Source organism: Rana temporaria, chromosome 9 (genome assembly GCF_905171775.1).
Source record: "Rana temporaria chromosome 9, aRanTem1.1, whole genome shotgun sequence".
In the NCBI taxonomy this organism is placed as follows: Eukaryota; Metazoa; Chordata; class Amphibia; order Anura; family Ranidae; genus Rana; species Rana temporaria.
In genome coordinates, this window is record NC_053497.1 from 117,888,888 (window position 1) to 117,906,108 (window position 17,221).

The 17,221-nt window shown below is 42.4% G+C and overlaps 1 protein-coding gene across 6 annotated transcripts in view; it reads right to left on the reverse strand.

Annotated features, from left to right (window-relative positions):
* Positions 1 to 571: 571 nt before the first annotated feature.
* CCDC120 (coiled-coil domain containing 120) overlaps positions 572 to 17,221 on the reverse strand; it is a 57,965-nt gene continuing 41,315 nt past the window's right edge. For all 6 annotated transcript variants that reach the window (XM_040324262.1, XM_040324260.1, XM_040324261.1 and 3 more), the window contains 7 exons: positions 13,481 to 13,597; positions 9,133 to 9,373; positions 6,922 to 6,972; positions 6,640 to 6,802; positions 4,857 to 4,958; positions 3,527 to 4,408; positions 572 to 851 (listed from right to left, as the gene is read on the reverse strand). In XM_040324262.1, coding sequence (XP_040180196.1) covers positions 743 to 851; positions 3,527 to 4,408; positions 4,857 to 4,958; positions 6,640 to 6,802; positions 6,922 to 6,972; positions 9,133 to 9,373; positions 13,481 to 13,597 — 1,665 coding nt within the window. In that variant the 3' untranslated portion in view covers positions 572 to 742. The remainder of the gene's footprint in view (positions 852 to 3,526; positions 4,409 to 4,856; positions 4,959 to 6,639; positions 6,803 to 6,921; positions 6,973 to 9,132; positions 9,374 to 13,480; positions 13,598 to 17,221) is intronic.

A 17,221-nucleotide genomic window follows, 5' to 3' on the forward strand; every position in this document is an offset into this window, starting at 1 on the left:
GCATGGAGGCAACGAGTCCAGCTCAGCCTCGCTCTTCTATTTCAGCAGCTATAATTATTGGTTTCTTTCCAGTGTGTCTACTTACAAACATTCAGTGTGGATACAAGTTATCAAACTATACAGTGTTTTACACAGCAGGGACTACAGACAGTTAGCACTTCGCAGTTTCAGTTTGGCACAGGGTTTACAATGAATTTTACCAGTCTTTACCCACTGCGAGCAAACAATGCCTTAGCTTTCTTCTTCCCGCCATTGAAGGTCACAATTCATGCTGAGATAAACGTGTACTATCTCAGTTCAGTCACAAGGATGCAGAGATCCAAAATAGGCAGCAATATTAACTGTACACAGAATTATCCGATTTCTTTTCTTTCCCCGCCCCCCAACACTGAGAAAGACGAATGCCAATGAACGCACGATATAACAGAACATTTATCAACAAGGTCGAAAAATGGAAACTGTACATATCACAAAACCCCCTCTACCAGGGAGGCACTTGTAGAGAGTTGTTAAATTGGCATTTGTGACAAGGAGGACCAGTCTCTCCTTGCTGCACACTAAACCCCAAAACAACAAGCAATGAGGCTCATTAAATCGGGGATCATTTATGTACTGCTTCACTCCCCCTGACTAGTCTTATTGCTGAAGAACCAAAAAAGCAGTGTGGGTCTCTAGTTCTTCTTTGAGGAAGATTTTCGGCATTTGGTGGTAGGAGGCAAGACGGGAGGGCTGCCATCCAGTGTCAGACTAAAGTCCCTGGGGGTGTGCCTTCTGTCGACCGCTCTCCTTGTGCCCGACTCGTCATAGTGGCCTGGCTGTACAGGTCCTCATCGGCGTACTCTGAAAAGTGCCTGATTGGGGAAGGGGTGGAGGAAATATGGGGGGCAGGTGAGGTGGCCAATGACAGAATGCGAAGCAGTAGTGTAATGCCGAGTTGGTGAAGGGGGGCAGGAAGTGCATACCATAATTAATTGGTGGAAAAGTATTCCCACGTGACAAAAATTGGATAGATTAATGAAAAGGAGGGTAAGAACATTTAAACGTGAAAAGAAAGGGAACAGTGTTTGAGTAGGCATAGAGAATTCAAAAGCAAATAAAAGGAGAGAAAAGAAGTGGGAAAAAAGGAAAAAATAAAATAAAAAATATGGTCACATTTTTGAAGAGTGGACATTAGATTGAGAATGTGTGCAAAATGAAGTAGGGACGGTAACATGAATATAAAATGGAGATTGGTGTTTGGAATAGAATCAAGGAAGAAAGGAAAAAGAAATTAGAAAGTCATAAAGTTCATGAAGCAGCCCATGCAATTGAAGCACTTCAACAGAGTGTCCATCCCCTATTTATATTCTAAGTTTATACCAACTAAGCGGAAAAAAATAAATCATATGTACTGTAGAAAACCTTTCTGCATGGATGCTGTTGACTCTTCTCAGCAAATCTCATTAGCCGGACCATAGCCCTTTTCCCCTCCGTTTCATTATCCAGTTGAATTTGGCTCTACTGAGTCACAGAATATTGCCCAAAAAAACCCATACACAAATAGTGTGCGAAAATACAAACACATATATGCACACACAGTACTCTGCAAAAGTTTTGGACATGTGTGAAGAAATGCTGTAAAGTAAGAATGCTTGAAAAATATATATATATATATATATATATATATATATATATATATATATATATATATATATATATATATATATATATATATATATATATATATATATATATATATATATATATATATATATATATTTATATATATATATTTATATTCATTTTGTAAATTGATGAAAAATGAACAGAAGAAAAATCTATAGCAAATCAATATTTGGTGCAATTAACCTTTGACTTAAACCCATAATCAGTTGTTACACTTGCACACAGCCAGGGATGTTGTAGAATTAGTCAGGTGTATAATTAATTAAATCAAGCAGGTGCTAATGATTATCAATTTTATATGTAGGTGGAAACACTGTCATTAGCTGAAACAGAAACAGCTGTGTAGAAGGCTTAAAACTAGGTAAGGAACAGCCAAACTCTGCTACTAAACCTAGGATGTGGAAGACCGTTTCATATCACAGGTTATACACCATGGCAAGACTGAGCACAGCAACACATAAGGTCATACTGCATCAGCAAGGTCTTTCCCAGGCAAAGATTTCAAAGCAGGCTGGGGTTTCAAGATGTGCTATTCAAGCTCTTTTGAAGAAGCACAAAGAAACTGGCAATGTTGGGGACCATAGATGCAGAGGTTGGCAAAGGATAGTTAAAGCAACAGTGAAAGACACATCATGCTTGCTTCCATTAAACATCAGAAGATGTTCAGCAGTGCCATCAGCATAGAACTGGTTAAAATCAGCGAGACACAGATGCACCCATCCACTGTTCAGCGAAGTCTGGCCACAAGTGGACTTCATGGAAGACTTGTGGACAAAGCCATACCTCTGACGTGGAAACAAGTCCAAGACTCACCTATGCACAAAAACATACAGTAGTAACTGGGATAAAGAATGATGGCAGGTGCTCTCTACTGATGAGTCAAAATTTGAAATATTTGGCCATTTGTTTACTGAAGGTTAGGAGAGCAGTACAATAATGAGCGTCTGCAGGCAACAATGAGTACTGGAAGTAATGGGTTGGCCCCAAAGAGCCCTTATCTCAACATTGAGACTGTCTGGGATTACATGAAAAGATAGAACTTGAGGCAGCCTACATCCACAGATCTATGGTTAGTTCTCCAAGATGTTTGGAGCAACCTACCTGCCAAGTTCCTTCAAAAACTGTGTGCAAGTGTACCTATAAAAACTGATACTATGTTGAATGCACACCAAATATTTATTTCTGAAAGCATTCTTAAAGGGGTTGTAAAGGTACAATTTTTTTTTCCCTAAAAGGCTTCCTTTACCTTAGTGCAGTCCTCCTTCACTTATCTCATCCTTCCATTTTGCTTTTAAATGTCCTTATTTCTTCTGAGTAATCCTCACTTCTTGTTCTTCTGTCTAACTCCACACAGTAATTTGAGGCTTTCTCCCTGGTGTGGAGTGTCGTGCTCACCCCCTCCCTTGGACTACAGGAGAGTCAGGACGTCCACTAACACACAGCTCCTTTATCTGCAACGTAGAGAGCGTCTTGACTATCCTGTAGTCCAAGGGAGGGGGGGCGAGCACGACACTCCACACCAGGGAGAAAGCCTTGCATTACTGTGTGAAGTGAGGATTTCTCAGAAGAAATAAAAGGACATTTAAAAGCAAAACCGAAGGAGGACTGCACTAGAGTAAAGGAAGCCATTTAGGGGGAAAAAAAAAAAAAATTGTACCTTTACAACCCCTTTAAAGTTACAGATTTCTTTCACACCTGCCTAAAATGTTTGCATATACACACACACAAAATTGTTTTTTAACTCCGCAATAAGGTAGACTTTTCCGAGGATTAAGGCCAGATTTTTCAGCAGCCAGTGTGGAGGTTGAGAGATGCATAATGGTGCACAAGACAGGAGACAGTTCAGTAGAGAACTTCATACCTGCTATGCAAAGGGGCCCCAGTAAAACTGATTGAATGCGGAAGTGGAGATCCAGTCTGATAGTGTCCCTCGTGATAACCTGGACGATAGTATCTCTGGTACTGCATGTGCGAGGGAATAGGGCCCCTTTGAACTCCCCCAGATGCTGCTGAATTGCGCAGATACCAGTCCCGAAGCCCTTCTAGAGCAAGAGCTTTGTGCACATTCCTCTCCATTGTCTCTGGGGGTGGAGCCCGAGGTTGACTCCTAGAGCGAGGACCTGGATGGGAGACTTGGGGAGCACTGCGTTGTTGGAAGCCATCAGAATGCCAAGGCTGCTGAAAATGACCAACATCAGTCAACTGAGGGCCACATGATTTATTTCGAGTAACGTTTCTGCGCTGTTGGGTCTCTGCACGACTCCGAAGGGCTGGGCTACCCATATATCCCTCGAAGTAACCGTCTCGTCTAGAGTAATGGCTACTACCATCAGGGTCGGCCCACCAGGGGGAGTCAGGTTCCACCCACCACTGACCTTCCGATTCTGCCCACCCTCTTGTCTGCTGCTGTTGCTGCTGGCGATCCATATAATAATCTAACAGTATCTCTTCATATGGAAGACGGGAGTTGGTGTTGGGTGTTCTGGGGTCCGGGGATCTTGCCCCTCGCTGTTGGTGGTGAGTGGGTGCTGGACCAGCCTGAGGGCGATCGCTCAAGGCTTCTGAACTCTTGAAGGAAGGTTTTCCCTGGGTATCAGCAGGAGGCGGTCTCTCTATCAGAGCTTCAGAACTATTGCTTCGCCGGCTTCTGGCTGAATGCATATGTGGACGCTCACTAGGGAAGCCCACTTGAGAGTCTTGACTTCCTGTCCATTGCCTCTGCGACAATCCTGACCCATCCGACCTGGAAAAGGAGAAAAAACTAATTGGTTAGAGACATGAAAGCTCAGTCTTTCGATTTTCGAATTTGTTCTTCTCAAACCCAATGTATAGCTGAACCCCATGCAGATATGAAAAATACCCAAAGATTAAAAGGTATCTATTTATTAAAGAAATATGAAATGTAACTTATGAAGTATCTGAAGTTAGATCAGCATCAGACTCCTGTAACTCCTGGTACAGCAGATCTCAAGCTACGGGAGGGAGGGCTGCACGAAGATTAGGTTTGCTGCTGTGTATATGAGCTGGTAAGGAACATTCCATCAATAGTGGACAGCAGTGTTGAGTCATCACTGTACTGCTAATACATGTGCATTGTGAGACAGAACGTACAACCTTTCCTATGCAGGACTGCCAGATCTTACCACAAAACGTGCCAGCACCCTCCACTAAAGCAACCCTGTAGTACCTACCTCAGCGCAGAGCTGCTGCAGGCATTTCGGCTTAGGACTGGAGTGGCCGGAACACTTCGACCTTCAAGACTGGATAGACTTCGGGGAAAGGAGCGTGTGGGACTGTGGGTAAAAAATAGAGATTGGGTGAATGAATACTACATAAAATAAATGTAAGCAGATAGGTCTTACTTCCAGGGAGCATTTAGACACGTTCAGCTTTTTGTCTGCCAAAACTCTGCTATGCCTTGATGCACAGATAGTGGGTTTTTTCCTGCCACCAACTGCTGCTAAAAGCCCAAGTATGCATGGACACATAGGCCAACATGCAGGGGAGTTTAGAGGAAGGAAAACAAACGCCTGATGCCCCTAGGAGTAGCTGTGTTCATCTATTCACAGCGCTCCTTCATCAGAGATGTTCCATTACTTACAAATCAAAAACCTTGTCAACCACACTATCAATCTTCCTCCCTGCAGACTGACACCATTTGAACCTATATGCTTACATTATCCACTTAAGACCCGGACCAATATGCAGGCTAAGGACTTAAGGTGTTTTTACAATTTGGCACTGTGCTGCTTTAACTGGTAATTGCGCGGTCATGCAATGTTGTACCGCAACTTTACAGGCAAGTGCTTTGTGAATCAAGCACTTGCCCGTAAAACTTGCGGCGGCGTAACGTAAATGCTATACGTTACGCCGCCGCATATGTACCTGAATCTGGCCCCTCATTTGGTCTAAAGAGGCTCTTTGGACTCAAACACTGCATACTTACACCAGCACAAACAAACCCGTTGTCATATCTCCATGGTTGGAAATCCTTAAAGGGGTTGTAAAGGAAATTTATTTTTTCCCTAAATAGCTTCCTTTACCTTAGTGCAGTCCGCCTTCACTTACCTCATCCTTCCATTTTGCTTTTAAATGTCCTTATTTCTTCTGAGAAATGCCCACCTCCTGTTCTTCTGTCTGTAACTCACCACCGTAATGCGAGTCTTTCTTCCTGGTGTGGAGAACGCCTCTTGAAGGGGGAGGGGGCGAGCAGGAGTGTCAGGACGCCCACTAACACACAGCTCCTTTCTCTATCTGCAAATTAGAGAGTGTCCTGACTTGCCTGCTCGCCCCTCTCCCCTCAAGAGGCTTTCTCCACACCAGGGAGAAAGCCTCGCATTACGGTGGTGAGTTACAGACAGAAGAACAAAAAGTGAGCATTTCTCAGAAGAAAGGACATTTAAAAGCAAAATGGAAGGATGAGGCAAGTGAAGGAGGACTGCACTAAGGTAAAGGAAGCTATTTAGGGAAAAAAATGGGTTTCCTTTACACCCCCTTTAAGGTTTTTCACCTTAATGCATACTATGCATTAAGATGAAAAACCTTCTGTGCTGCAGCTCCCCCCAGACCTCTCCCTTTTTTTTTTTACATGAGCCCATAAGATCCAACGATGTGAACGAGTGCAGCGGCTCCAATCGCTGTCGCTCTCCTTATTGGACAGATCGATAGCAGCGGGAGCGTCAATCAAAAGCTGTGACACGGGAGGGGGGGGGGTGCAGAGTCCCACTGTCTGTGTCAAAGGACACAGCGGCAAGACACGGGAGAGAGCCCGCATGGGCGCCCTTCTTGGAAAGCGGCTTTGCATGGCTACACCCGATTAAGAGGGGCGTGGATGGGGATCCGAGAAGAAGAGGATCAAGGTTGCTCTGTGCAAAACCATTGCACAAAGAGGGTAAGAATAGGCATTTTTGTTGTTTTAAATCAAACAAACACTTTAAAACATAAAATATTAAAAGCAATATTAAATCATCCCACCTTGCAGTGCTGGCCATGGAGTTACGCCTGTTCCGAATTTCACAATACATTTCCACAGGGGATGCTTTCCAGCCAACCCTCCGCTCAGGACTATTGGAGACAGCACGGGAGTGCTCAGCAATGCGAGGAGGAGAAGGCCTCATTCCTGGAGCAAGAATGTCATCTGCGGGAAAGAATTATTCAATCTTTTAGTACCATTTTATTTTTTTTGTCTCAAGCTTGGAAATGTCTTTGAATTTATTGAAGTGTACAGTGTAAATTTTCTTCTCTAGCCATACTCACCATGGCTGCCCCCGTCAGATAATGAACTGCATTCCGATTGAAAAGCTTCATCTGTTAAAAAGAAAAAGTTATTAATAATAATAATAATAATAATATTTGCATGAATTCTTAGAAAATTGCTTGCTATTGCCGGTCTACAGTGAGGAAAATAAGTATTTGAACACCCTGCTATTTTGCAAGTTCTCCCACTTGGAAATCATGGAGGGGTCTGAAATTGTCATCGTAGGTGCATGTCCACTGTGAGAGACATAATAAAAAAAAAATAATTCCAGAAATCACAATTTATGATTTTTTAACTATTTATTTGTATGATACAGCTGCAAATAAGTATTTGAACACCTGTCTATCAGCTAGAATTCTGACCCTCAAAGACCTGTTAGTCTGCCTTTAAAATGTCCACCTCCACTCCATTTATTATCCTAAATTAGATGCACCTGTTTGAGGTCATTAGCTGCATAAAGACACCTGTCCACCCCATACAATCAGTAAGAATCCAACTACTAACATGGCCAAGACCAAAGAGCTGTCCAAAGACACTAGAGACAAAATTGTACAACTCCACAAGGCTGGAAAGGGCTACGGGGAAATTGCCAAGCAGCTTGGTGAAAAAAGGTCCACTGTTGGAGCAATCATTAGAAAATGGAAGAAGCTAAACATGACTGTCAATCTCCCTGGGACTGGGGCTCCATGCAAAATCTCACCTCGTGGGGTCTCAATGATCCTAAGAAAGGTGAGAAATCAGCCCAGGACTACACGGGAGGAGCTGATCAATGACCTGAAAAGAGCTGGGACCACCGTTTCCAAGGTTACTGTTGGTAATACACTAAGACTTCATGGTTTGAAATCATGCATGGCACGGAAGGTTCCCCTGCTTAAACCAGCACATGTCAAGGCCCGTCTTAAGTTTGCCAATGACCATTTGGATGATCCAGAGGAGTCATGGGAGAAAGTCATGTGGTCAGATGAGACCAAAATAGAACTTTTTGGTCATAATTCCACTAACCGTGTTTGGAGGAAGAAGAATGATGAGTACCATCCCAAGAACACCATCCCTACTGTGAAGCATGGGGGTGGTAGCATCATGCTTTGGGGGTGTTTTTATGCACATGGGACAGGGCGACTGCACTGTATTAAGGAGAGGATGACCGGGGCCATGTATTGCGAGATTTTGGGCAACAACCTCCTTCCCTCAGTTAGAGCTTTGAAGATGGGTCGAGGCTGGGTCTTCCAACATGACAATGACCCGAAGCACACAGCCAGGATAACCAAGGAGTGGCTCTGTAAGAAGCATATCAAGGTTCTGGCGTGGCCTAGCCAGTCTCCAGACCTAAACCCAATAGAGAATCTTTGGAGGGAGCTCAAACTCTGTGTTTCTCAGCGACAGCCCAGAAACCTGACTGATCTAGAGAAGATCTGTGTGGAGGAGTGGGCCAAAATCCCTCCTCCAGTGTGTGCAAACCTGGTGAAAAACTACAAGAAACGTTTGACCTCTGTAATTGCAAACAAAGGCTACTGTACCAAATATTAACATTGATTTTCTCAGGTGTTCAAATACTTATTTGCAGCTGTATCATACAAATAAATAGTTAAAAAAATCATACATTGTGATTTCTGGATTTTTTTTTTTTTGATTATGTCTCTCACAGTGGACATGCACCTACGATAACAATTTCAGACCCCTCCATGATTTCCAAGTGGGAGAACTTGCAAAATAGCAGGGTGTTCAAATACTTATTTTCATCACTGTATATCCTAATCAGACATTGCAAACTCATCTGTTTAATCCCTGTACAAATGATAAAAGATAATAATTCCGTATATATGCAATATTTGGAATACACATTTTAAATAAAATGATAAAAAGGATGCCATGCAGAGTATTTAAAATTATTACAATTTAGAAAAATGTAGCTCCGCCCCAATTGGTGATTAAATCTCGTCTCCAACCAATACCCTGCTGCCTATGAACCATGTTAGAGAGCTTGTACTCCAACTGCTGAGCAGCTTCATTTGTAGAGCTGGGACACCTTCATGAGACTAGGACCAGCTCTGGGTGCTGACATATTGTCTTTGTCAAAAAGTCCAAATTCCACAGCAATGGCCTGCTCTCTGCTTCGCTACAAAAAAGTATATTAACTTATAGCTGGAGCTCTTTAAAATTATCAAAACGTACTTAACTACCTACTCCACGGTTAGGACATGCGCACTTACCGAGGAGACTGTGCGGCACCCTATGTGTAGGCCTCAGGCCCAGTTTTCTGCGCAGATTATTACTTTGTTCCTCTATCTCCTGCAGTCTGCGCAATGCGTCCAGATAAACCAGTCTGCGTTTTCTGCGCTGCTCCACAGTCAGTTCTGTACTCTGTTCTGCAGCAACGCTCAGCTTCCGAGCGGCTTCTGCCATCTGTAGCTGCAAAGCAAAATCCCGCTCCAAACGGTCCAACTGCGCTTCCTGCAAGAGAGAACCAGAATCAGATATATAGACACCGAGGTAGGGCACAATGCTGGACTAGGCTGTTATACCAAATATGACCAGTAGATGTCAGACACCACTGCTTTATCCATTTAAACAAATTCAAGGAAGAATTCTGATTGAAATAAAAACATTTCTATTCAATTATAAATGGTAGAGCCAATACATCTCTAATAATAAAGTTTATACTTTGGAATTCTTCCACATGACTAAGAGGACCCCATTTTTTTTTTTTTACAGAAGTGACTGGGGACTTTTTTTTTTATTTATTTTTTTTAGATTAACCACTTGCTGACCTCCCAAAAGCATATTTTTTGATATAGGGCGGCCCTGCTGTGCAGAATTTCGTAGATGTACACACAATTCTGGGTGCAAGTGCACGCCACTTGGCGGCTTGCTCACGCCGTGATTTTACACAGCGTGAGCTGACCAGCGTCTCTGCCTGCACCCACTGATCGTTCACTACACTGACAGAATGCCAGTCTGCTTATGTAAACAAGGCAGACTGTCATTCTGTCAGTACAGAAGGCATGGATTCTGTGTTTCTGTAAAGCAGAAACACTGAGCCATATCTTCCAGTAGTAAAAGCACCTCCCCCACTACACTAAAACATTAGCTAGGCACACAGTTAACCCTTTGATCGCCCGTTAACCCATTCCCTGCCAGTGTCATTAGTACAGCGACTGTGCATATTTTTAGCACTGATCACTGTAATAAGGTCCCCCAAAAAAAAGTGTCAGGTGTCCGATTTATCCTCCGCAATATCACAGTCCCGCTAGAAAAGTCGCTGATCGCCCCCCATTAAAATAAATAAAATTATCCCATAGTTTTTTAGATGCTATAAAACTTTTCGCAAACTAATTTACGCTTATTTAGGATTTACCAAAAATATGTAGCAGAATACATATTGGCCTAAATTAATAAAGAAATTATATTTTTACATTTTTTTATTGGATGTGTTTTAGAGCAGAACGTATAAAAAGTTTTTTTGTTTCTAGCAAAAAAAAAAAGCAGGGGTGATAAAATACCACCAAAAGAAAAAAATAAAATTTGTTTTTCTTCCACAAAGGAAAAAATGGTATTTGGGTACAGTGTCGCACAACCACACAATTGTCAGTTAAAGGAACGCAATGGTGTATCGCAAAAAATGGCCTGGTCAGGAAGCGGGGGGGGGGGGGGGGGTAAACAGTTCTTCCAAAAGTGGCAGAGAAAAACGCAATTTATTTTCATAATTTATCTACAGCTCTTTCACAACCAGACACCCCTCCCTCGTGTTGCTGTAAACAAAATCATAATTATCCCACCATTCAAACCTTTCATTGCTCCCACCCCCTTCCCATGTACTTTCACACGACAAGCCCGCATGGATCCGCCTGTTCACTTTTTAGGCGGATCCGAGCGGGCCATCTATTGACTCCTACAGGCAGTCTGCCACCCGATCCGCTAAAATCAGACGTATGGCGATATGTTCAGCCATCAGTCTGGCGGGCCGCTAAGCGGATCTGCCCCATGTGGAAGGGGCCTAAAACACCACTTCATTTTAAGTGAAAAGGACTCAGTAATACTACTTGTTCCAAGGCCATCTACTCTGAATTGTTTATTATTTAAAAACAAAAGGATAAAATACTGCAGTTTGTTACTACTGCTTTGATATGGTAGCTGCATTTGTTTTATTTTTTCAGGCCAAGTACATTTTCTCCAAGTACAGAAAACTAGATCAATGGGTATTTTCTGAACTTGCTGAAAATATTTTTAACCTAAAAAAACAAAATGCAGCCACCACATCCAAGTACTACTAAGCTGCAATATATTACATTTTGTATAAATATATGAACCCTTCCGCGCTGATGTTCATTCATTACTACTTATTTTATTATAAGTTCAAAAAAAAAAAACAATCCAAACGGTGTAATGACTAAAATGTTTCCATAGTAGCTGAATGCAGGACTCGGCCCCGCCACCCGCATCATTGGATTTGATTGACAGCAGCGGGAGTCAATGGCTGTGCTGCCATCAATCTATCCAATCAAGAGCTGAAAACCCTGGGCAGAGAGACTGCCTCCTCGCCAAGGGACATTCCGGGGCTCAGGTAAGTAAAATGGAGGGGGCTGAGGGGCCGGTGACTGCCAGAAGTTTTTGGCGATCACATGGTCAGAAAGCTCCTGATCACAAGAAGCGATTGCAAGCTTTCCATTAGCCTCCAGTAACTGTGGCAGCAGCGCACACTCTCGACACAGCTCCGTCAATTGGCACATAAACATGTGGCTACTCGGTGCCAAGGCCCACCCACAGATAGGCTGCATATTTGAGTACTGTCGGTGCCCAGGGGTGCGTGCTTTGGAAGATCTTTGTAATTAATACAAGCTGTGTTTGCCTAATCTTGTAGGGAGATAGACACGCACTTCTGGTACATGCATTTTCCTATATTAACCACTTAAGGACCGGACCAATATGCTGCTAAATGACCCAAGGGGTTTTTACAATTCGGCACTGCGTCGCTTTAACAGGCAATTGCGCGGTTGTGCGATGTGGCTCCCAAACAAAATTGGCGTCCTTTTTTCCCCACAAATAGAGCTTTCTTTTGGTGGTATTTGATCACCTCTGCGGTTTTTATTTTTTGCGCTATAAACAAAAATAGGAGCGACAATTTTGAAAAAAAATCAATATTTTTTCCTTTTTGCTATAATAAATATCCCCCAAAAATATATAAAACATTTTTTTTCCTCAGTTTAGGCCGATACGTATTCTACCTATTTTTGGTAAAAAAAAAAAAAAAAAAAATCGCAATAAGCGTTTATCGGTTGGTTTGCGCAAAATTTATAGCGTTTACAAAATAGGGGATATTTTTATTGCATTTTTATAAAAAAAAATTAAACATTTTAAATTGCATTGTTTATTGTGAAAATGACAGTTGCAGTTTGGGAGTTAACCACAGGGGGCGCTGAAGGAGTTTCGTTTCACCTAGTGTGGGTTTACAACTGTAGGGGGGTGTGGCTGTAGGTGTGACGTCATCGATCGAGTCTCCCTATAAAAAGGGATCACACGATCGTTGCTGCCGCCACAGTGAAGAACGGGGAAGCCGCGTTTACACACGGCTCTCCCCGTTCTTCAGCTCCGGGGACCGATCGCCACACTCCAGCAGCGATCGGGTCCGCGGGACCCGGCCCAGGAGCTTCGGACCGGGTCATGGGAGCGCGCCCGCGACCCATGGCTGGGTACTAGTACAGGACGTACCTGTACGTACATGTACCCAGCCGTGCCATTCTGCCGACGTATATGTGCAGGAGTTGGTCCGGAAGTGGTTAAAGTGGTTGTAAAGGTTAATTATTTTTTTGTTTTTGTTTTTTAAATAACAAACATGTCATACTTGATTACATTTTTGTTATTAAGTTTAGATATACTTTAATTTGCTTTATCCACAGAATGTGAAGGTGACGGGTGCACTTTACATTATATTGCACCAACAGAAAAAGTTTAATGGAAAGTGTGTACGAGCAAACCCAATCATGGTTCGGATCAGGGGCGGACTGACAACTCATGGGGCCCCCGGGCAATAGGAGATTATGGGGCCCCCGGGCAATAGGAGATTATGGGGCCCCCGGGCAATAGGAGATTATGGGGCCCCCGGGCAATAGGAGATTATGGGGCCCCCGGGCAATAGGAGATTATGGGGCCCCCAGACAATAGGAGATTATGGGGCCCCCAGACAATAGGAGATTATGGGGCCACACAGTATACATACATACATACATACACACACTAAAAAGGTACTACATTTCAGGGACAAATATAAAAAATTGAGGCTGGCAACCCTGATGGGGCCCCCTAGTGGCATGGGGCCCTCGGGCAGTGCCCGAGTGCCCAAATGGTCAGTCCGCGCCTGGTTCGGATAGAGTATAAGCGAGTTTGGTTTGCCATGAGGATGCACCAATCACACACACACACACACACACACAAGTGTGCAGTGGTCAGAGAGCTGGGAGGAAATTATCACTCAGTAGTGTTTTTTGTAAATTCAAAACACAAGGTATTAAAATGAGGGCATTTATGGATTTCATAAATTATGAAAAAACTGCAGCTGCTCACTTCTGCTCTGGTAACTGTTGCCGCAGTCATTCTGAATGCTCGCGGCCTTCTTGCGACAGCTGGGGGTCTCTCGCCATATTCTATGGGGTACTCCACAGGCACTTGCCCCGTCAGTTCCTGCTCAGAAAGAAGGGTAAACATTATCATCAATAAATATATCCTAATAAATCAATTATAACAGTAGAGTTTCTGTAGTCAGTCGTGTGCCAACATTATAATCGTACCATGCTGACACTCACAATCAGAACAAGCTTTACAGGCAAGCAACACCATCAAAACTGTACTTGTTTCATCTGATGGGAACACTAAAGTCTTACTTTTTACTTACAATGTTGTGATAAACTTGGCATGCTGCCTGTTTTTTTGTTTGTTTGTTTTTTTGACAGCTGTCAGCAGAGACCTCTCTGCACTGAATCTGGGAAATACTGTATTAAGATCGTGAGGGGGTTGAATCGAGATAGCAATTTTTTTTTAACGATTAATCATGCAGCTCTAATGTATACCTACATAACTCTCGTCCTCTATTAGGCGACAGGCGCTCAAAGAAAACACTTGGTGCTTTCAGACATGGATGAGTTTGTTACCGACTCCATGTCATTGCCAATCAGTGTTATAGAAAAAACAATTTTTTACTCTGACAACTCATAGCTTTCGCGGGGCATCCCGTTTTCTCCCAGTAGCTGAATGAAGTGGCGCAACATCAAAAGGACATTATGTGCTGCTACAAAAGGATAGCATTACAGTGGGCCACATGGCCAAAGCAAAGGTTCACTTTAAAGCTGAACTTTTGGTAACCAGCTAAATATGAAGTCAGCAAAATTTGTTTAGCCAGTCTTGTGATTTTGGCAGCCTTGCCAGAGAACCCAGCCAAGTCTGTTCACCATCCACTGTAGTTAGCAATGCAGCCTGGCCCAGGACCAGTCCCAGTCTGTAACTGGGAAATGATGGAGCAGCAGCAGCACTCTAATGAGATACATTATTGTGCTGTCCCCTCCTGTAAGCATGTTCACAGTGTTAAAAGTAAGAGCACAAAACAAAGAAGGGTGCTGCTCCTCACCCTTTCAGCTTGAATGTTGCTGTGCAAGGGGGTTACATTATCAAGGCAGATTAAGGCATTTATACTATTTAACCCCTTTGCGACCGCCTAACAAATACACAGTATGTGAGCGGCAAAAGGGTGCACTTTAACACCCACAGGCTACACATATGTGACTGTCTCCTGATCATAGGACCTCCCACATTCAGACGTTTTTAAAGGGGTGTCAGGGTGGGCAGGAAAAGTTAACGCAAATGAATTACAAAATATTTATATATATATATTTATTTATTATTTTCCAGAAAGTATTTGCAGCGCTTCACTTTTTTGTTACAGCCTTATTCCTAAATGGATTAAATTCATTATTTTGCTAAAAATTCTAAAAACAATACCTCAGACAGGACAACGACCCTAAGCACACAGCCATGATAACAAAGGAGTGGCTACGGGATAACTCTGAATGTCCTTGAGTGGCCCAGACTTAAACCCGATTGAACATCCTTGGAGAGATATGAAAATGATTGTGCAGCGACGCTCCCCATCCAACCTGATGGAACTTGAGAGGTCATGTAAAGAAGAATAGGAGAAACTGCCCAAAAATAGGTGTGTCAAGCTTGTAGGATCATACTCAAAGACTTGAGGCTGTGAGGGCCAGATTCACAGAAGAGATACGACGGCGTTTCTCTGAAACGCCGTCGTATCTCTCACAGTATCTATGCGACGGATTCATAGAATCAGTTACGCATAGATAGCCCTTAGATCCGACAGGTGTAATTGACTTACACCATCGGATCTTAGGACGCAGTACCTCGGCCGCCGCTGGGTGGAGTTTGCGTCGTATTCCAGCGTCGGGTATGCAAATTAGCAGTTACGGCGATCCACAAAGGTTTTTCCCGTCGTTACGTCGGCGCAAGTCTTACGTTTCCCGTCGCAAAATTAGGGGTACTTTAACATAGTGTAAAATTACTCCACCATGGTAAAGTATGCCCGTCGTTCCCACGTCGCTTTTGAATTTTTTGTTTTTCCCGGCGTAAGTACGTTACGCATGTCGCGATTCAAAAACACATTGCGCCGCCGTAATTTCGCGCAAAGCACGTCGGGAAAATTGCGAACGGAGCATGTGCAGTACGTCCGGCGCGGGAGCGCGCCTAATTTAAAATGGTACCCGCCCCATTTGAATTGGGCGGGCTTGCGCCGGACGTGTTTACGATACACCGCCGCAAGTTTACAGGTAAGTGCTTTTTGGATCGGGCACCAACACTGAAAACTTGCGGCGGTGCAACGTAAACGGGTTACGTTACACGGCCGCAATTGTACCTGAATCTGGCCCTAAATTCTTATGTACATGGGATTTTTGTCGTTATTTTTAATAATTGGCAAAGATGGAAAACAAACTTCTTTCAGGTTGACATTTTGGGATATTGCTTGTAGAATTTTAGGGAAAATAATGAATTTAATCTATTTTGGAATAAGGCTGCAACATAAAATGTGGAAAAAGTGAAGCACTGAACACTTTCCAGATGCACTGTATATACATACACACACACACACACACACACACACACTATAGACAATTTATTTCGGAATGCCCGCGGTGTAGCACTATGGTGGCGAGAAAACACCATTTGCATTCAAGCATTCTGTCATGTTCTAACTTGCACTCGGCTGAGTCGCAGAACAGATTACGGAGTAGTAGATGAAATAACACGTTGCGCTGTTGGTGGAAAATGAGCTACAGGAATCTGGAGCAGCGGTTTAACAAATTTTGTGTGCAAATTGACAAAGTGGAAGTGAAGAAGTGGAAGGGAAACTTTAATTCTGTTACAACAGGCTTATAGTGAACCTTCTTTAAGTGTTTTTGAGGGAGGGACAGGAAGAGGTACGTGATGACCCAAGAATGGGGGGCAGCCTAAAGCGGAAAGGACAGATGCAAATGTGGATAGAGCGTGAAACCTTGTATGCTCAGGTCGAAAGTTGAGTGTGCGAATAATGGCAGAAGAATTGAACATGAACTGGGAAACCGCATGGTAGATTTTTCCAAAGGATTTGGGCATGAGAAAGATTTCCACAAAAATGGTGCCTCGAATCTTGACCGTAGATCAGAACCACTTTGAAGACCACAACAGCCGCTAGTGTATAGGCAAGAAAACGCATACACATATATTATGAGGCGTTTTAGTTCGCATGTGCTGCGCTATATAAGTTTCTCACTCACTCACTAATTTATTATATATATATATATATATATATATATATATATATATATATATATATATATATATATATATATATATATATATATATATATATATATATATATATATATATATATATATATATATATATATATATAAATAAAATAAATAAAATATCGGTATACACACACAATATATATATATATATATATATATATATATATATATATATATATATATATATATATAAAATATATATAATATAATAAATATATATATATATATATATATATATATATATATATATATATATATATATATATATATATTTTTTTTTTAAATAAAAAAAAAAAAAACACACATACACACGATTTGTGAATGGGCTGTTTTTGGGCAATATTCTGTGACTCGATACAGGCATACTCCACTTTTTTTTTGATTGAGTATATAAACAATAACAGAAAGAAGAACAGGTGATAGCATACCCCACTTTTAAGTACACAATGGGAC